Genomic DNA, 16,465 nt, shown 5'->3' with positions numbered 1-16,465 from the left:
AGTGTTTATGTTCTTCATACATCATGCTGCACACAGCATAAAGTAGCACGCAAGACAACAGAGCCGTCGTGCACTGCATCGCAAAGAAAACTCAAAACAGCATAAAAATATGCGAGGCGAAAGTGTGGAAGAAATGAGGGCATAAACGAAATTACAAACTATGCGATAGATTTGTCCAGTGCGCGCTGTTGAAAAATGATACGAGTGCTGGGATTCCCACACATAATTAGGTGCATTTCAATACTGCGTTATAGGTAACACGAGGGGATATGACGTATTTCGGGCTCCTACCATTGCTTGCAGCACCTGCAATGCAAAAAAGCATGGCCGTGGAGATCGGTTCCCGTTATCTCGAGGAAGTCGTCACTTAGATGTGCGATTAGGACACTACCTATTTAAATAAAGACACACGGGATATGTATGCTGTTATTCGGTGCACAGGTTACGACGCGTAAGGTATCATTGTTTTTTTTTTTTTTTTTTTTTTTTTTTTTTTTTTTGTAGCAGAGAGAACCACAACATAAGCGACCAAGCTGCGAGTTCGCATTTTCCCTCAAATTCGTTCGCCTTGTAACGACCAAAAAGTTGCAGTGGCTTAGCTCGGCTATGCCAGGATATACATGGGGCTCGCGATTGAGAAACTGTGACCATCTCCTACACCGAGGTATAGGATGGTCGCGATGCCTGCATTTGATCTGTCCTTCCGTGACGGGGGGCGAGGAAGCGCGTTGACGTCAGCGTGCTTGCGACGTCGGGGGCGTCGGTGCTTCGAGGCGTCGCCTCCTGCACGCTTCAGCGGTGCCTCGAACGAACGTCGGCGCGCCGGAAGTGCGCGCCTCCGATGTCTAGTCGTGACCGTCGGGGTCGCGCGCGCCTATTTTACGGCTCCGCCGAAGCAACGGTTGTTTGCGGCCGACGCCGTTCATGCGTTGCGGTGTTCCCTAGCTGTCGGCCGCCGCTCGTTGCCAGGCGGGTGTATTAGCGGCGCGTGCAGAGCTCTCTGCGTTTGGCCGTGGCCCTGTTTATCCCCCCCCCCCCCCCCCAGCCCTCTGCAGCCTCACTCTCATGCAATGTGCGATGACGGGAAGAGCGAGTCGAACGCGTGCGCTCAATTAGTTCGCCGTGCAAATTGTGAACAGCTGGCTGCGGTGCTCGCCACAACATACATAGTTCAATTCGTCGGTGTCCACACATGCCCGCGCCCTGTGACGCGTTTTATTGACATTATATTATTGTAGCGTTAGCTACACTGGCCTAGCCAAGCCCGTTTCGCGCGGCACATCAAGAGCCGTGCTGCGCATGCGCAAGGATCAGTGATGTCACACGGCTTGCGCACCGGAGATACCGGAGCCGGCACCTCTCGCGCACTCCGCCGCCGCCGCGCGCGACTCACCGCCGCCGGTCTGCGCATTCCAGAGGAGTGACGTCGTAGCCGTGGTAGACGCACTGGCGCCGGCGCGCGCTCGCTGTGCAGTCGCCGTCTGACACTGCGCTGGAGCCGCTGCGCTTCTGACTGGCGTTTGCCAGTGTGGTATAGCCATGGAGAAGGAGAGCGCAAATGCTGCTCAACAGCGCAGAAGAACGGAGAAGCTTGACTCATCGGATCCCGAAGTAGTTGCCTGGCAATTAGTGGTTGAGCGTAGGAGACAACCAGGAAAGCTAAGAATAATCAGCTGAACCTTTGCTAACGCACGTCTCGCCACCGTGCATCACTTCGTATACGCGTCGTTCCATAAATGTTCTGTGTTCCGCTGTTTGCTCCCGAATATGTACCGACTAGCTCATCTAGTCTCGTTTTAAGTGCTCTCACTGTCGGTCTGTACGTTAGCCGGTCCGAAGCGCGCATCTCGCATTTGACTGGTGAGAGTACTTCAGAACGAGCGGCTTCGCGCGCTTCCGTCGAGGAACGGGTCTTAACAGTGCATGATCTAAAGAAGGAAATGGCGCTTCTGCAAGGAGGAATACAAAAATATTGCAGTTTCGCCCGAAAGGAGAGTAAGAAAAGTAGTTTTGTCGGCCGTATAAACTTGCTAACATAGGCATACTAACTAATAACAAGCATGGTGTCACGCGCGTACAAGCAAACATGAACGCATATCGCTCGTTGACCGCGGAAACTCGCCGCCAAAACACTGGAGTGAGTCAGCGCGGCAGCAGCAGCGAGTCGTGTCGGCGCTCGCATCAACGTAATCTTGCCGCGAAAACACAGAGAGGGCGGACCCTGCCCCCGCCGCAGATGACTCAAGATACAGCGGCCGGGACTCGGATTTTTTGTTCATTTCAAATAGAAGAGAAAGCTAAAGAAATGTAACGCTGATCCCCATGAAAACAATTTACCCCATCTATTTACAAAACACACAGCGCTGACCAACGAGAATATACACCGCCGGGAGTATGCCGTAAAGCTGACGTTAATTGATCCTGCTAATTCTTTTTGACTCCAACATTACAATATTATTCGTGCACCAACTCCCGTCAGCCTGATAGGCCAAAAACGACAACTACGCAGGGCATGCATTGTATAACTATACAACGCGCCGACGGTGATGCTGCGTCAGAAATGTGTCCATACAGCTGGCCGCTTGCAGAAGCGCAGCCGTCACTTCCACGCTCAAGCGAGGTGTGCGGCTAATCACTTTATCTCTCGATGTAAAGCAATTCAGTTAGGAATCATAGGTGGCCATAGCGCTAGAAGACACGGACAAGAACGAGAGAACAGGACGAGTACTGTCCGTGTCTTCTAGCGCTATGATCACCTCTGATCACCTCAACCAGCCCAAAAAGCCATACCAGTTAGGAAGCGGTAAGAAATACGCGGCTCCAGACCTTACCGCTTGTTTTCTTCGCTAGTGGAGCCAACGAGCGGGAACGGAAGGTGAAACGAAGACGCCCTAATTGTTTCCATATACGCGAAGAAACGAGGGCTCCGTAATTCACCGACAACGGTTACTGCTGCACATCTGGCAGTGAAACGGAAAGGTGAAACGACAAGCCAACGGGACGGATGAACAACGGCTTTCTGCAAATCGTTGCCCAAGGATTATTTCGCAAGTTCATGATGTCCTTTTTCGCCACAAATGCCGGACATTTATGGTAAACTGAAACACACTCTACGGCGTAAAACGCCCACTGTAGAGCTCATTTGTGTAGGAAGACGCCCCATATATAGATAACAGCATTAAAAAAATGCGATAATCCCAGCATTCAATATTATCAAATAAATAGAAAACGCATTAAAAACCAGTGTTTCCATGTCTCGTTCGAGATTATTGAATATGGGAGTGACGGGGCTGGGCATAATTGTCTTGCTTTTTTTGACGGGGACGGGCCTTATATTGCAGTTACTTCATTTTTCATTTCCGGCCACTCGCACGCGTGGAGCCGCACCTCCACAATTACGCATGAGAATTTAATCGATTCAGAGTAAAATAATCCTCGCAAGTTACGGCTGCGGGGGCTGTATATATAGATTTAACGTTTAATTTCATTTTGTATTATTCCGGCATGACTGCTTCGGACGCGGAGCGCACTTATTTGCGGCCTCTCTTCACGACGGATTACGGGAAGAATACGAAAAACGAAGCATATACAGGTATTCGGAGAATAGAAGAAGCCGTGGACGGTCACGCAAAAAGGTAGGTAGTAGGGGGAGGTGGTTTGAGGACAAAAAAATTCCGCATTAGCGGCGCAGCGTGCGCATGTCGGCTGAGCGCAGATTCCTTCACAGGCCTTATGCCATTAGGCGACACACAGTGAAAAGCGAGGGGTGAAACGAGGATGTCATCGCAACACCGCGACAGCGAACGAGATACGGGCGTTGCGAGCGCCGAGAAACCAAAAAGTCGGAAAGCGAAACGAATTCGCCTCTGCCTGTTTCGTCCCCCTCGCCTGCACAGCCAGAAACGTGCCCAGCGTTCAGGCCGGCCGACGCGACAGCTGGCCTGCTGTGTTCACGCAGGCTGCAGCGAACGTCGTTCATTTCGCAAGAGCGCCGCGATAAATGAATGAAGCGGGAGGCACAGCCGCTCTGTTTGTGGGTCACCTTGGATGGACACGGCGATGAGCAACTCGACGGCGAAGGAAAAAATGGGGGAAAAAACAAACAAAACGGGCGGAATGGACGCCATTTTGGTGGACAAGGCACGACGCGACGACCTTCCGCGGCGCCCCCTGGGCGACGAAAAAACGAGGCAGGCAGTTTCACTTTCGCAGCACTTGCCCAGCCGTGACCCGCGTCCATGGCTTCATTGCACGCTATTTCGTTGAGCGGAATTGTGCGCGCTCGCCTCGAAAAAAAAAAAAAAAAAAAAGACTCGCAGCGACCCAGGAGAGAGAATAAACTTTAATTCACAAAGGAAAGGTAATCCTTCCACCAAGCTTTCTTTTTTTTTTTTTTTTCGAGGCGAGCGCGCACAATTCCGCTCTACGAAATAGCGTGCAATGAGAACAAGGGGGGGGGGGGGGGGGGGGGGGGTGAAGGAATCGCCCGTTACATACGAGAGGGCCCTTAGTTATAACGCGTCCCTTTTTTTTACGCGGCACGCTGTCTTGATTAAGCGAGTCGACAGTGTCACCAAAGGGTGCGAGCAGGCGAGGACACGCTGGCAAGACGCGTGTATTCCTATACCATTCTGCCCAGTGCGTTAGATAGAGGTCTCGGAAACAGGAAGGTTCATTTTAGGAGCACCTCTTCCTTGGCCATGCAAAGGCTGCAAGAAATACGAAATGCACGGTGCGTTGTGTGCCTAGAACAGCCGTCTCGAAACTACCAGGATACTCCCGGGAATGATCCCCGTGCAGCAAGATTAGGTGAAGCGGTCCTGACTAGATTTCCTGCTCTTAAAAATATCTAGGGACTTTAGTCCTGACGGCGGCTTAACTTCGCGAACGGCCGCAAGGGGCGCTTGCGTTGCGTAGGAGATGGCAGCGCCTTGATATACTTGAGGCTCGAGCCGGTTGACTAAGGGCAAAAACATACCGAAGGAAATATTCGGAACCAGATGAGGCATGTGTACGCTGCAGAAAGAAATCCGAAGACCACTCAGCACATCCTAATGCAATGCGAAGAGATTCACCCAGTGAAAACCGTGGCTAACGTACACCTCCCAGAAGCGCTTGGATTTAAAGTGGACGGAAGCATCAACCCGTGAGCAGTCGAGATAAGCAAGAGACGATTAGAGTATTGGTGGGAAAAAAAGCAGGGAAGAGATTGACACGACCGGATCCGACCCAGGCATAGGTAGGGGTACAACGCAGATAGATAAGGTTTGAGAAAGAGTGAATAGGTGCGTACAAAAATGCTAGAATGAAAAACATGTACAGCATACCTGATTAAATGAAAGCAGGCTAGATGACTATTTCTCACCACCCCGTTTCAAAGGAGATGCCAATAAATGATCATCATCAGAGAAACTAACTTAAACTAAATGTGTCGCGCAGCCAGCCACCGAACGCGGAATTATTAGAGTTGCGCCAACGCGCTGTCCGTGACACGTGTCGTGTGGCCACCGCGGAATCGGCACGGTATAGGTATATAGCGCGCAGTATAGGTGTATAAACACACACCACGGGCGTACAGGCCACGACTGCACGCACAGCAGGCGTCCTTATTGCGCCCATAGACAGCGATATAACCTGCGTGAGCCATAGCCAGAGGCATCAACGACATACACACGCATACACTTAGAGCGCGAAGCACACCACTGCGGCCTTGGGGCGACAGCAGAGGCGGGCCTTGACAGCGGTGAGGGGTCACCGGGGACGGGGCCAGGGACAACATGCAGGCGCCGCCGGTCACTCTTCTGCGCATGCGCCAGAGATGCTGTATACAGCGAGCATGCACGAGCCCGCGCATGCGCAGTTAGTTTCAGGGAAAAAAAAAAAGAAAATGCGGATCACACGCATAGAATGCGGGAATCAGTGGACGTGAGCCTTCTCGACGGCTTCCATCACACTTTCGCTATCGAGACGCTGATGGTTACGAAGTGCAGGTAACACGGGCAAGCATACGAGTGCGTGTACTCAAAAGTACGAAACACAACGCTTGACGTTTGAGTCGTCTGCGCCCCATGCAGTGACATGACAAATTACACGTCCCAATCAAGAGGTTGGCAAATGTCCTTCGTGATCGGCCCACCCACGCATTTCATAGTACGGCCTCCGGGATTGGCTCGCGCTGCAAACCACATTAAGACGCCAGCGAGGACACATCTATCGTGCACTGGTGTACGGATACGCCAAGTCGCCACCTTCGATTACACAGTCGCCGGAATCGGCCCCGCTTACTCAGTTCATATATTGCAACTACAAAACGTGGTCGCAATGTTACGCCTTCTTTTCTGGCGTTTTACGTGCCAGAACCAGTTCTGGTTAGACGCACAGCAATTTTCAGGGGGGTATAGACGAAGAAAGCTTCGCTATAACCCCGTGCTGCCCAAGCAGTTACACGTCAAGGAAAATTAGACCATGTTCATCTTTATTCCTCGCTACAGAGAGTACGTCTGCGAGAGGAAAAAAAGCTATTTGAGTTAAAACTTGGTATAGTGATTAAATACTAGGTGATTCGGTTGGTGAACAATATCCACAACTCGTTCCAGCGTACCAAAAACGCTGGGCTATGCGTTGTTTTCCATGCTTGAATCAGAATTTCGGGGTATCAAACTCAGCGTGGCATACTTGATACCTTGGGTATTACAGGAGCTTGAGGCAGCAGCCAATCAGCGACAGCCGAAATGGACTGTAAGGTGTACTCTTACAGAATATCGCCCCAGGAGCTTGCCCAAAGTTAGCACACGCTCAGCTCCATACAAAAAGAATCCATGCGAATTATGGCTTTCGCGAATGCGCTGCAATGTCGCTTATCAGATACTCGAGGTAACATTTAACGCATTCCATCGGGCTGACACGGATGCCCGCGCCTTTAACGCGATAGTGTCAGGGGCCCCGTGTCGCAATAAATCCGGTGTCGGCGCCGACCGTCGTTTGGCGAAAAATCATTCCGAACCACAACTACGCAGGCTCTCCGTAGATAGTAAATGCTTCGTTTACCAGTAAAGTTGCTCACACTTTTTCTTACATTCTTTACAAAGTTATTCCTCGGAATTTTGAGAATGACAGCCCAGAAACAATTTTCGCAAAACAAAACACCGACAACGCACGCTTTTTATGTTAAATCTTTTCAGACTGAAATATTATTAAAAGTACAAAAGATTATTCTTCTTTCTGGGGTTTTACGTGCCAAAACCAGTTCTAATTATGAGGCACGCCGTAGTGCAGGGCTCCGGATTAATTTCGACCAACTGGGGTTCTTTAACGTGCACTGCAACGCAAGCAGACGGGCGTTTTTGCATTTCGCCTCCATCGAAATACGGCCACCGCGGCCCGGATTCGATCCCGCGAAAAGTGCGAAACAATATAATATCGGCCTACGCAAGAGGCCGAGTTTCTGCCAGAAAGCGCGCCTTCGTGCACAGCGTTCGCCGCCAGTGTTTGCAGGTAAACATTACGGTTACATAAGCTGTAGTTGTCGGGAAGCGTGAGAAGCAGTCAAGGATCTTTCAATGCTGTTGCTTCTTGAAGGCGAAGCTTAAGCGTCCTCCAGTAGTAGTAACAACTTTATTTATCCTTTTTACAAGGAAAGGGGCAGCGGCGGGGTAGAGGGGGGAAGGAGTCTACTCGAGGTAGTCCTCCGCTACCCTCTCAGCCCACCCCAGGATGGCCTCCTGAACGTCGGGCCTGGAGCTGCGCAAGGCAGCCCCCCACTGCTCCTCACTAGTAATTAAATTATTAAGGGGAGGGGGCAATGAGTGTTGAGGGCATCCCCACATAATGTGGTCGAGATTGGCCTTGGCCGCTGAGCAGAAGCGGCAGGCCGGAGAAGGGTAGAGAGAAGGGTGAATGACGTGTAGAAAGTGAGGGGAGGGAAAGGTGCGAGTCTGTAGCTGCCGCCAGAGGATCTCGCGTTTACGTGGAGAATTACGTGCCAAGGGAGGAAATGTGAGACGATCGAGTGTATAATGTGCACAGATGTCGTGGAATGTGAGAAGGCGATCTCTCGCGGAAAACGGCCTCTCGAAAGCAACGATTTGCGACTCACCTAACGCCCGCGCCCGGTCCGTTAATCCTCGGGCGCTGGGCAACTCTTGCACCTCGCGAGCGAGAGAAAGCCACTACGGGGGCGTTCGCGTGCGTTTCTCTCCGGCCCCCCGGAAGCGGCCCGTGGTGGGAACACGCCCGCTCGGGCGACGCCTGCACGGCGCCGAGGGCCGGAAGAAACGACACGGGAAACGCGCACTGCACGTAGCGAGGAGGCGAGCCTGGCACGCGCTGCTGACCCGAGACGTTGCTTTGTGCGCTTTCCGCGGAAACACGCCAGTTAACCACATAGGAAGCAGCCTTTGACTAAGCACACAGTGAACGTAACGTACGGGACTGAAAATCGGGAGGACAACACTCGAGGAAGACGACAACGTTACAGGAAGAGCGCGGTATATAGTTGAGAGTAAACGGGTGTACCGCTGACATTCTAGTATAGTGGTTAAAACGAAGCAGTGGTCTATATTACGGTAACAAAATGGCTGCCAAGGAAAAGCAGCACAGTAAGAGGGTGGTACATAGAGTGTTAAAGCGTCGCGACAGCGTTTGCCGATTTGCAGACACAGGGCGGTGTCAGCCGACGCACTACGGCAAAACTGGAGATGGCCGAGAGAGGCCTCTTATTGGTCTTGCAGCGAACTTAAACGAAGTACAATTATGAACGTGTATAACGTCACGGTCATTTCGCCAAATTTGAGTGGTCGCCACGGGATATTGCGAAGAGTTACGAATATAAACTTCGAAATGGAGATATCCCCAGATCAGAAGATAAGAAATGTAACCTTCATGGGCAGAGAGCCAGAGAACAAACACACGCACACATGTAAACACCCCGCACCGCGGTATAACACGAGCCTTTTGGCTACACGAACAGCTCCGTTTCTGTAAGCGAATGTCCTACAGGTTTCCTGGGGGCAACACCCGTGTTCCCGGTTGTATACACGTGCAAGATTAGCATCTCTGACGTAACTGCCGCAATCCAAGTGGACGCTTTAGCAGTGGACTCACTGGACGCAAAGAATGGGAACCAGACGAAACGCAGACAACAAAAGCACGCACACGAAACTGGCGACAATTACAGCGCGAGACAAAGCGCTCTAATCTCTTTCCCGTGCGACCCGGCAGCTCCGCTAGCCTGTACACACCTCGCGCTATCACGGAGCCGAGAGTTCCACCGTAGACATTGCTGCAAAAGTTACCGGAGGGAACTATGGCATGGCCGTTCAGGCAACATGGGAACGATAGTAGAGTGCACGGATGTGGCTAAACTTCCATCGTGCTGGCTTCAAACAGCTTCGTGGATTAATCTCATTCGACAAAACACCGCGCTATAAATGCGACGATGCGTAATGGTTATGCGTGTGCGCGGAAACTTGTTGCCTTCAGCGCGTTTAGAAAAAATAATGCTATTTCTCGGAGATTTACAAACATCGGGCGTAACGAATAACGCCACAAGAACGTTCGAAGCCATAAGTATGCACACTGGACAAATACAGGGTTTGCACTGGATCTGTGCCATCTTGTATCTCACTGAAGCATTTGACGTTGAATTCTGACAGCAGGAAACTATGGGTTCCGGGTTCGTCAGAGCGAGACACGGGTCACCGCTCTTCTTGGCCCGGTGCGCACCCACGGTGGCGGTTATGCGCGCGATATACAGAGAGCCACGGGCCGCGCACCCCTTTCCTCGCAGGATGCGAGCTAATCGCCGCCACCTGCTGCCGATGCACGAGATGTCGTCGCGCACCGTGACCGGAATACCCCCGCGGGCGTAATTTGGATGCACGCGGTGACCATACGGTCGAGCAGCTCAACCGACGCGCGCGATGCGTGGCGACTGCGGACCGGACAGGTCACTCGTGCAAGGACGCGGCACCGGGCAGAGGCCAACGCACGTGCAGCGGGGTTGCGTAACTCGTCATTATACTCTCGGCACCATTGCACACATTAGACAGTTTTAGATTAGGGGGACGCAAGCTTGGATCTCTGTATAGTACTTGGAGCCATGGTACTGCGCATGCGTAGACACCTACTGCGCGCATGCCCAGTGTCGTGGCCCCGAGCGCTAGGGAACCCCAAGCTCGCGTCCCCCTAATCTAAAACTCTCTATTAGAAGGAGCAGCGCACGATGCGCTGAACAGCCAAGTGCTGCAGCTTTCTCGCTGCGACAATGCCGTAGCGTCAGCCAATCAGTAACGACAGCCGGCAGCGTGTTCCATAGGAGGGCTCGCCCACTGTGCTTCACCGATCCTTCGGTGAAGCGTCGGGCGATCAGAGGTGGACAATGGAGGAGCTCGTCTGGTTGGGCCACATACTGACACGACCCGTAGCCTTCGCTGCACTGAATGGAATTGGCGAGACCAAGTACAGTCGTCCACAGGGCAGCGTCTTCTATAGCGTGGCTGCGATCACGTATTTACGACTGTCGAACATACCGGGATCGTATTCCCTCTCGGTCGACGAGTTTCGGGGACACGTTCGCTCTAGCGCGACGTGGCGTCCGTGCGCCACGGGCATTCTGTTCGCCGGCTGGCTCGCTTAATGAATGTGCATATACTGTAAGTAATATCCCGGAAAAGTGATCAAGTAAGTTTATGACGGGGCCCCCGTGTGTGCTTGCGTCGCGAATTTTTAGAAGCTACCTTGGTTCTCCACAAGAAAAGTAGAAGGTTACCTATCAAGAAAGGGGTGGCAATTGGCAATGCCTGCCGTGTGCACTCCAACCCAATTTTATTCTTCTGTAAATTTCTTTCTTGTCCTTCTCTTGTCTTTCTTGTCCTGTGAGTAATTGACCTAGATAAACGTACTCCTTTACAGACTCCATAGAGGCTGATTGGCGATCCTGAATTCTTGTTCCCTTGCCAGGCTATTGAACATTATTTTTGTCTTCTGCATATTCATCTTCAACCCAATTCTTACACTTTCTCGATTAAGGTCCTCAATCATTTGCTGTAATTCGTCTCCATTGTTGCTGAATAATACAATGTCATTTGCAAACCGAAGGTTGCTGAGATATTTGCCGTTGATCCTCACTCGGCGAATATCTCAGCAACCTTCGGTTTGCAGATGACATTGTCCTATTCAGCAACATATGGGGCAGAAACTTGGAGGTTAACAAAGAAGCTCGAGAACAAGTTAAGGACCGCACAAAGAGCGATGGAACGAAAAATCTTAGGACTAACGTTAAGAGACAGGAAGAGAGCGGTGTGGATCAGAGAACAAACAGGGATAGCCGATATTCTAGTTGATATTAAGCGCAAGAAATGGAGCTGGGCAGGCCATGTAATGCGTAGGATCATCAGGGTTACAGAATGGATACCAAGAGAAGGGAAGCGCATTCGAGGTCGGCAGAAAACCAGATGGGTTGACGAAGTTAGGAAATTTGCAGGCGCAAGTTGGAATACGCTATAGCGCAAGACAGGGGTAATTGGAGATCGCAGGGAGAGGCCTTCGTCCTGCAGTGGACATAAAATAGGCTGATGATGATGATCTCTATTGCCGCCACCGCGTCACGCAAAATACGAGCAGCAACGCAAAGAGCCGGGGTATAGGTGTGACAAGACACACTTGACGATATATAAACAAGCGGGTGCAAGTTTAGCGACAAGTGTCACTTTTTTTCTCCTCGTCCGCAACGCGCTTGTATTATGTTTACCGCTCGCGTGGATCCCGACCATGGTCAAATAAGCCTCATGCTTTCTCTGGCTTCATTGTCTGTCATGTTCATATGGTTGTTAGTAACAAAAAAAAAAAAAAGTTGCATGTCCGACAGATGAAAATGAGAACGCGCGCTCTTGTAGCTAACAATTAAGGTTTGTTTTACGCTTGAAAGAGCCGCCTAAGTAATCACGCCTCGGTTCATTAGAAATCCGATTTGCTGAACTACAGTGCCAGCGGAACAAAACTGGCTGTGGTTGGGAGGCCGCGTTTGGTGAAGCTTTCTTTGTAGACGTTGTGGTCTGGCGCTGTGGGTGTCCTTTGCCCACTTCCCCAACTGCAAGTTGTAAATATAAGTGTCTTCCGCAATACCGTGCATCGCCACATTGATTTAATGCTAATCACATCAACGTCGACAGGCGTCGTGAGATGAGTTCTGCCGAACTTTTCCTTATAAGCTAGACAACCCACATGAAGAGGGCATGCCGCACGCGCGACGGAGCAGCAATCAATATCTTCAAGCAGTGCAAGTGGTCACCTACAGAGGAAGACTTGACACGGCACACTCGAGAAATATACTATAACGTATAAAGGGGGCGTCACAGCGCGCGACCATATGTATACGCTCACCGGGCGAGAGTGCTCTCTTCCTGAAGACGAACCGCTGAGGAGCGACGGCCGCTGAAGCCCCGGAGCCCGCGGCGGCGGCGACCTTCTTGATCCTCTTGGAGACGCGGAAGGACCGCCTGGCGAACGCCAACGTCAGCATGGGCATGCTCACGGGCTGACGCCGCACGCCGCCTTTTGACGACGGCGACCGGGGCTTGCTCGAGGGCAGCCACTCGGTCAGGGACGGGAACTTCATTTTCACCCGCCGGCCGAACACGGCGCACCAACCCGCAGAAAGATCCTCGATGTTAGGGTTCCGGGAACACGGCGCCTTTAAGCCCGGAGGTCGCTGTTATCCACTAGTACCGGTAGAGCTAACGGGGCGCTACCTCCGTGTATCGTGCCGCTATTTGTATTCCACTGGACGTCGCTTCAGCTTCGGAGCACCGCTCCAACGACCCGATCCGGCTGCGACGACACCGTTTGCACGTCCTCGGATATCACGGTATCCACGATCGAAGCGTCGCACAGTTCACACCTTCGAGGCGTCTGCGCACGTAAGAATCACACGTCGCTACTAGAGCTTACGGGGAAGCTCGCGAGCAGTCGCCGGTAATCAACTTTCCAATCGTCGATCTTTCACAACAGGTTCAGCCACTTGCAGACAGGGCTCTGTCTAGACGGCACGCCGAAACATCCGTTTTCGCACTAACAAACATTTTGCACCTGCCCTCTACGCGTCCAAATCACCGACGCTGTCATCACCAGTTCCAGGTGGAAGCTTCGGCCCACCGAGTGCTCCGGAGATTTGCGACCGCGGGAATCGGCAAGCCTGTCATCCAACGGTTGGCGCGCTCAGCGAAGCTCCGTTTCTCTCCACGTCGGCGTTTGTCTTTGCTGCTGCAACGACAGCGAAAGGCAAGATCTTAAACAGCTCGCTCAGCAGGGTGAAACTTCGCGCTCCACAAAGCTGTACGTCAGCGTTGACAACAACCACACCACACGGGGGAGGACTGCGCCGACGTCACAGCTGTAGGACGAAGGAGCCACAGACTCTGAGCGTCGCAGCTGCCACAGCGTGCCCGCGAGAGCCTTCGCCGCGACGAACCCACTCGTCAATGGCTGACGACTGAGGCGCCCGGAGAGGAGGTCACTAAAGGGATCGCCCCGATCAAGACAATCCCTAACGCACAGAGACGCTGGGGCTGAACGACACACATGCACTGAGCGTCGAAGAAGCTCTTTCTCGCCGCTTCTATCCGACGTCGTAAGCGCGGCCACAGCAGTGGATGTCTGACTCGATGGCTGACGAATCCTGCTCAATTCCCTGAGATGAGACAACTGAAGGCGACGTTCCCGATCCACAAGATGCTGCACACAGACGAAGGATGCTCGTTCACACCCACCCAGCGGCGCGAGTGAAGTGCGGAAAAGAGGTCGCCGTTTCGCCACCTCGGACGCGTCACGACACGGGGCTGCTGTGGCACCCGACAGCAGCACCCAGGGGCGCCGTCCTTGGCGCAGTCCGCTCGACGAGACGCGGGCCCATTGCTTGCTCGACGACTTCTCCCCGAGCCGCAGGTCGTGCGTTGACGGTGTACACCTTTGCGACGGCGTGCGCGCGCGACGAATGAATGAACGGGCGGCCGCCGGAGACAACACGCCCGGGAGGGGAAGGGGAGGAGGTGCCTGCCACCACGTCGGGCGCGGGAGAGAGGCGGGCGAATAAAAGGAGGTCACGTGGTGCGTCGCTCTCGCCCCCTCCTTGCACACCTCTGGGGCCTCGCTGAAACACCTCAGAGAGAGAGGAGATGGTAAGAAGGGGCCGATTGAATGAGGGAGAGGGGGAATGCCACAACCACCATCCGATCAACGAGTGCAGGCCCGCGCTAGCTGAACACATGCCACAGTGCAGGGCCGGAGAAGACAAGTGGAGACTGGAGAATGAAAATAAAAGAAAATACTGCGACAGAAAATTCGATAAAAGGAGGGGGGAAAAAAGGGGGAGGGTGAGGAAGGTAGGAGAGAACGTGCCGAACACGCAGATGCGCGCAAAATAAAGAAGCGATAAAGTATACAGCGAGACAGATACGGAGGGGACGGAAGCGGAACACCTGTTGCCTCAGCAATCGAAGGAGAGATACGAATTAAAAAGAAAGCGCTGCAAGCACACTCGCTCACTGGAGCTGCTGGCTGTGGAGACGGGCTGAGACCGAGGCCTGGTCCACGGGTGGCGATTGTGACGCAAATTCCTTCGCTTTGTTACCCCAGAGCCCCCACCGCACTCCCGCCCGAATACTTTCGGGCCTTCGTTTCTCCCCTCGCTGGGTGATACGAGCGAGCCTTTTATTTGTATTCTCTCGAGTTGGCGGCCACCCACTTGTCTGTCCCTGTCGCCTTATTTCCTTTTATTTTTAACACGCACCGCGAAAGTGGCAAAGACACCACTGTTACCAAAGCGCACACATTGCGGCATACCGGGGTACTTGAGTCCATTGGGGAAAACCACTCGAGCAGACGGATTGGCGACTGCCTATATATTTTTAACCTCCTTTGGCCAATGCGCACTCTTATTTTGCCATTCTGCACCTTCTGTTCGAGAACCGCGCGATAGCTCACCCCAAGCACGTTGCCACCTCCAAGCATATTACAAGCACTCTGCCCCACTTGCACTTAAAACAGCTTACTCCCGCTTCAAGCATATATACGGGCGCGCGTTTAGGGTCATAATGAAGGGCCTTAGTGATCAGGCAGCTGTGCTGCGACAAGGCCTGAGAGAGAAGAAGGGAAACTTCCATGTAACGCGGTTAGCGTGGTTTGGGAATTTCGGCCGCTGGCTTTAACAATATATCATTTATGAGGACTTCAAATGAATTCTGAGATATTACGTGCCAAAACCACGATTTGTTTGTGAGGCACGCCGTAGTGGGGTACTGAGGATTAATTTTGGCGAACAGGAGATCTTTAACGTGCCCGAAACGCACGGGACACGGACGTTTTTGCACTTCGCCCCCATCGAAATGCGGCCGGGATTCGATCCCGCGACCTCGTGCTTAGCAGCGCAATACGATAGCCGCTGAACCACCGCGGCGGATAATTTATGAGGAGCGAGATCTGAGAATATATATAATTTCTTGAACCTGGGCAAGCAGCTTGGATTTTAAGTTTGCTACGTGTAATAGTGTACGCGACCAACATAGTGTTATAACTGTTGCGCTGGCTGCGAGAGTTAAAACAGGGCTGAAATTGGGCTTTTTCGCGGAACCGAAAACTTTTGGCGCCGGCTATATGCATTTCTGATGTCACCTATTGTACATCCCCGCCCGCTTCAATGATGCTCTAAAGGCGATTATCATGTTACGAATAAATAGAGTAAAAAAATAAAGAACGAAGGTCGGTCGAAGGTCCTCGCTTGGTGGAAAGGTTAGGAGAGGAGCCGGGCGAATGACAAAACACAATGAACTACGCTTGTCCAATGCGGAATCTGCATTACACGCGCGATACCCACAGCCGTGGTGATCTTTCTCAATCTTTATTCAACATGTAAAATGCCGTATAAGCATTATTTCGATTTGATCGCCATCCCGTTGATTTCGCCTGTGTGCTTGCTGTACAAGAGACGTTCGCGGTAAACCTGTGCGCGAGCGCGCCGTTCACTCCAAGCCGCGGAAACGAGGCCAGCTGCGGCTGTCGCTTCCCGCAGACTCGCAGCTGCGACTTCCACGACACGAAGAACGCGGCGTAGACGCGGAACGTGTTAAAAGGAATACGCGGAGAGGTATTGTTGCAAGTTGCAGCAATGGGGATCACACTTTGCAACACTGTAAAGCTTGGGAAACGTAAGATTATTCTAATTTCGTACCGAAGTTGCATGCATGGTCTCGAAAAGCAGGACCAGCTGGCATCATCGACATCATGACGCCACGACACCGAGCGAAATTGCAGAAGGGAAAAATTAAGGCGCGAGTTCCATTGCTTGAAGTTGGCGCGGCGGAGGGAACTCTTTCTCATATATATATATATATATATATATATATATATATATATATATATAATTATTTTTTGTTTCTTTACAAATACTTCAAAGGCTCCACATAGGAGTATT

At 52.1% G+C, this 16,465-nt stretch overlaps 1 protein-coding gene across 3 annotated transcripts in view; it reads right to left on the bottom strand.

The window, feature by feature from the left end:
• LOC119455296 (centaurin-gamma-1A-like) overlaps nt 1-16,465 on the bottom strand; it is a 136,844-nt gene that overhangs the window by 92,838 nt on the left and 27,541 nt on the right. The window contains exon 1 of one of the 3 annotated variants that reach the window (XM_037716691.2): nt 12,382-13,431. The exons of 1 other annotated variant lie outside the window; for it this stretch is intronic. In XM_037716691.2, coding sequence (XP_037572619.1) covers nt 12,382-12,616 — 235 coding nt within the window. In that variant the 5' untranslated portion in view covers nt 12,617-13,431. Of the gene's footprint in view, nt 1-12,381; nt 13,432-16,465 lie in introns of those variants that run through there. One more of the 3 variants, XM_037716694.2, reaches the window with a different exon arrangement.

This window comes from Dermacentor silvarum, chromosome 6 (genome assembly GCF_013339745.2).
Source record: "Dermacentor silvarum isolate Dsil-2018 chromosome 6, BIME_Dsil_1.4, whole genome shotgun sequence".
In the NCBI taxonomy this organism is placed as follows: domain Eukaryota; kingdom Metazoa; phylum Arthropoda; class Arachnida; order Ixodida; family Ixodidae; genus Dermacentor; species Dermacentor silvarum.
This window is presented reverse-complemented; position numbering and strand designations above follow the sequence as displayed.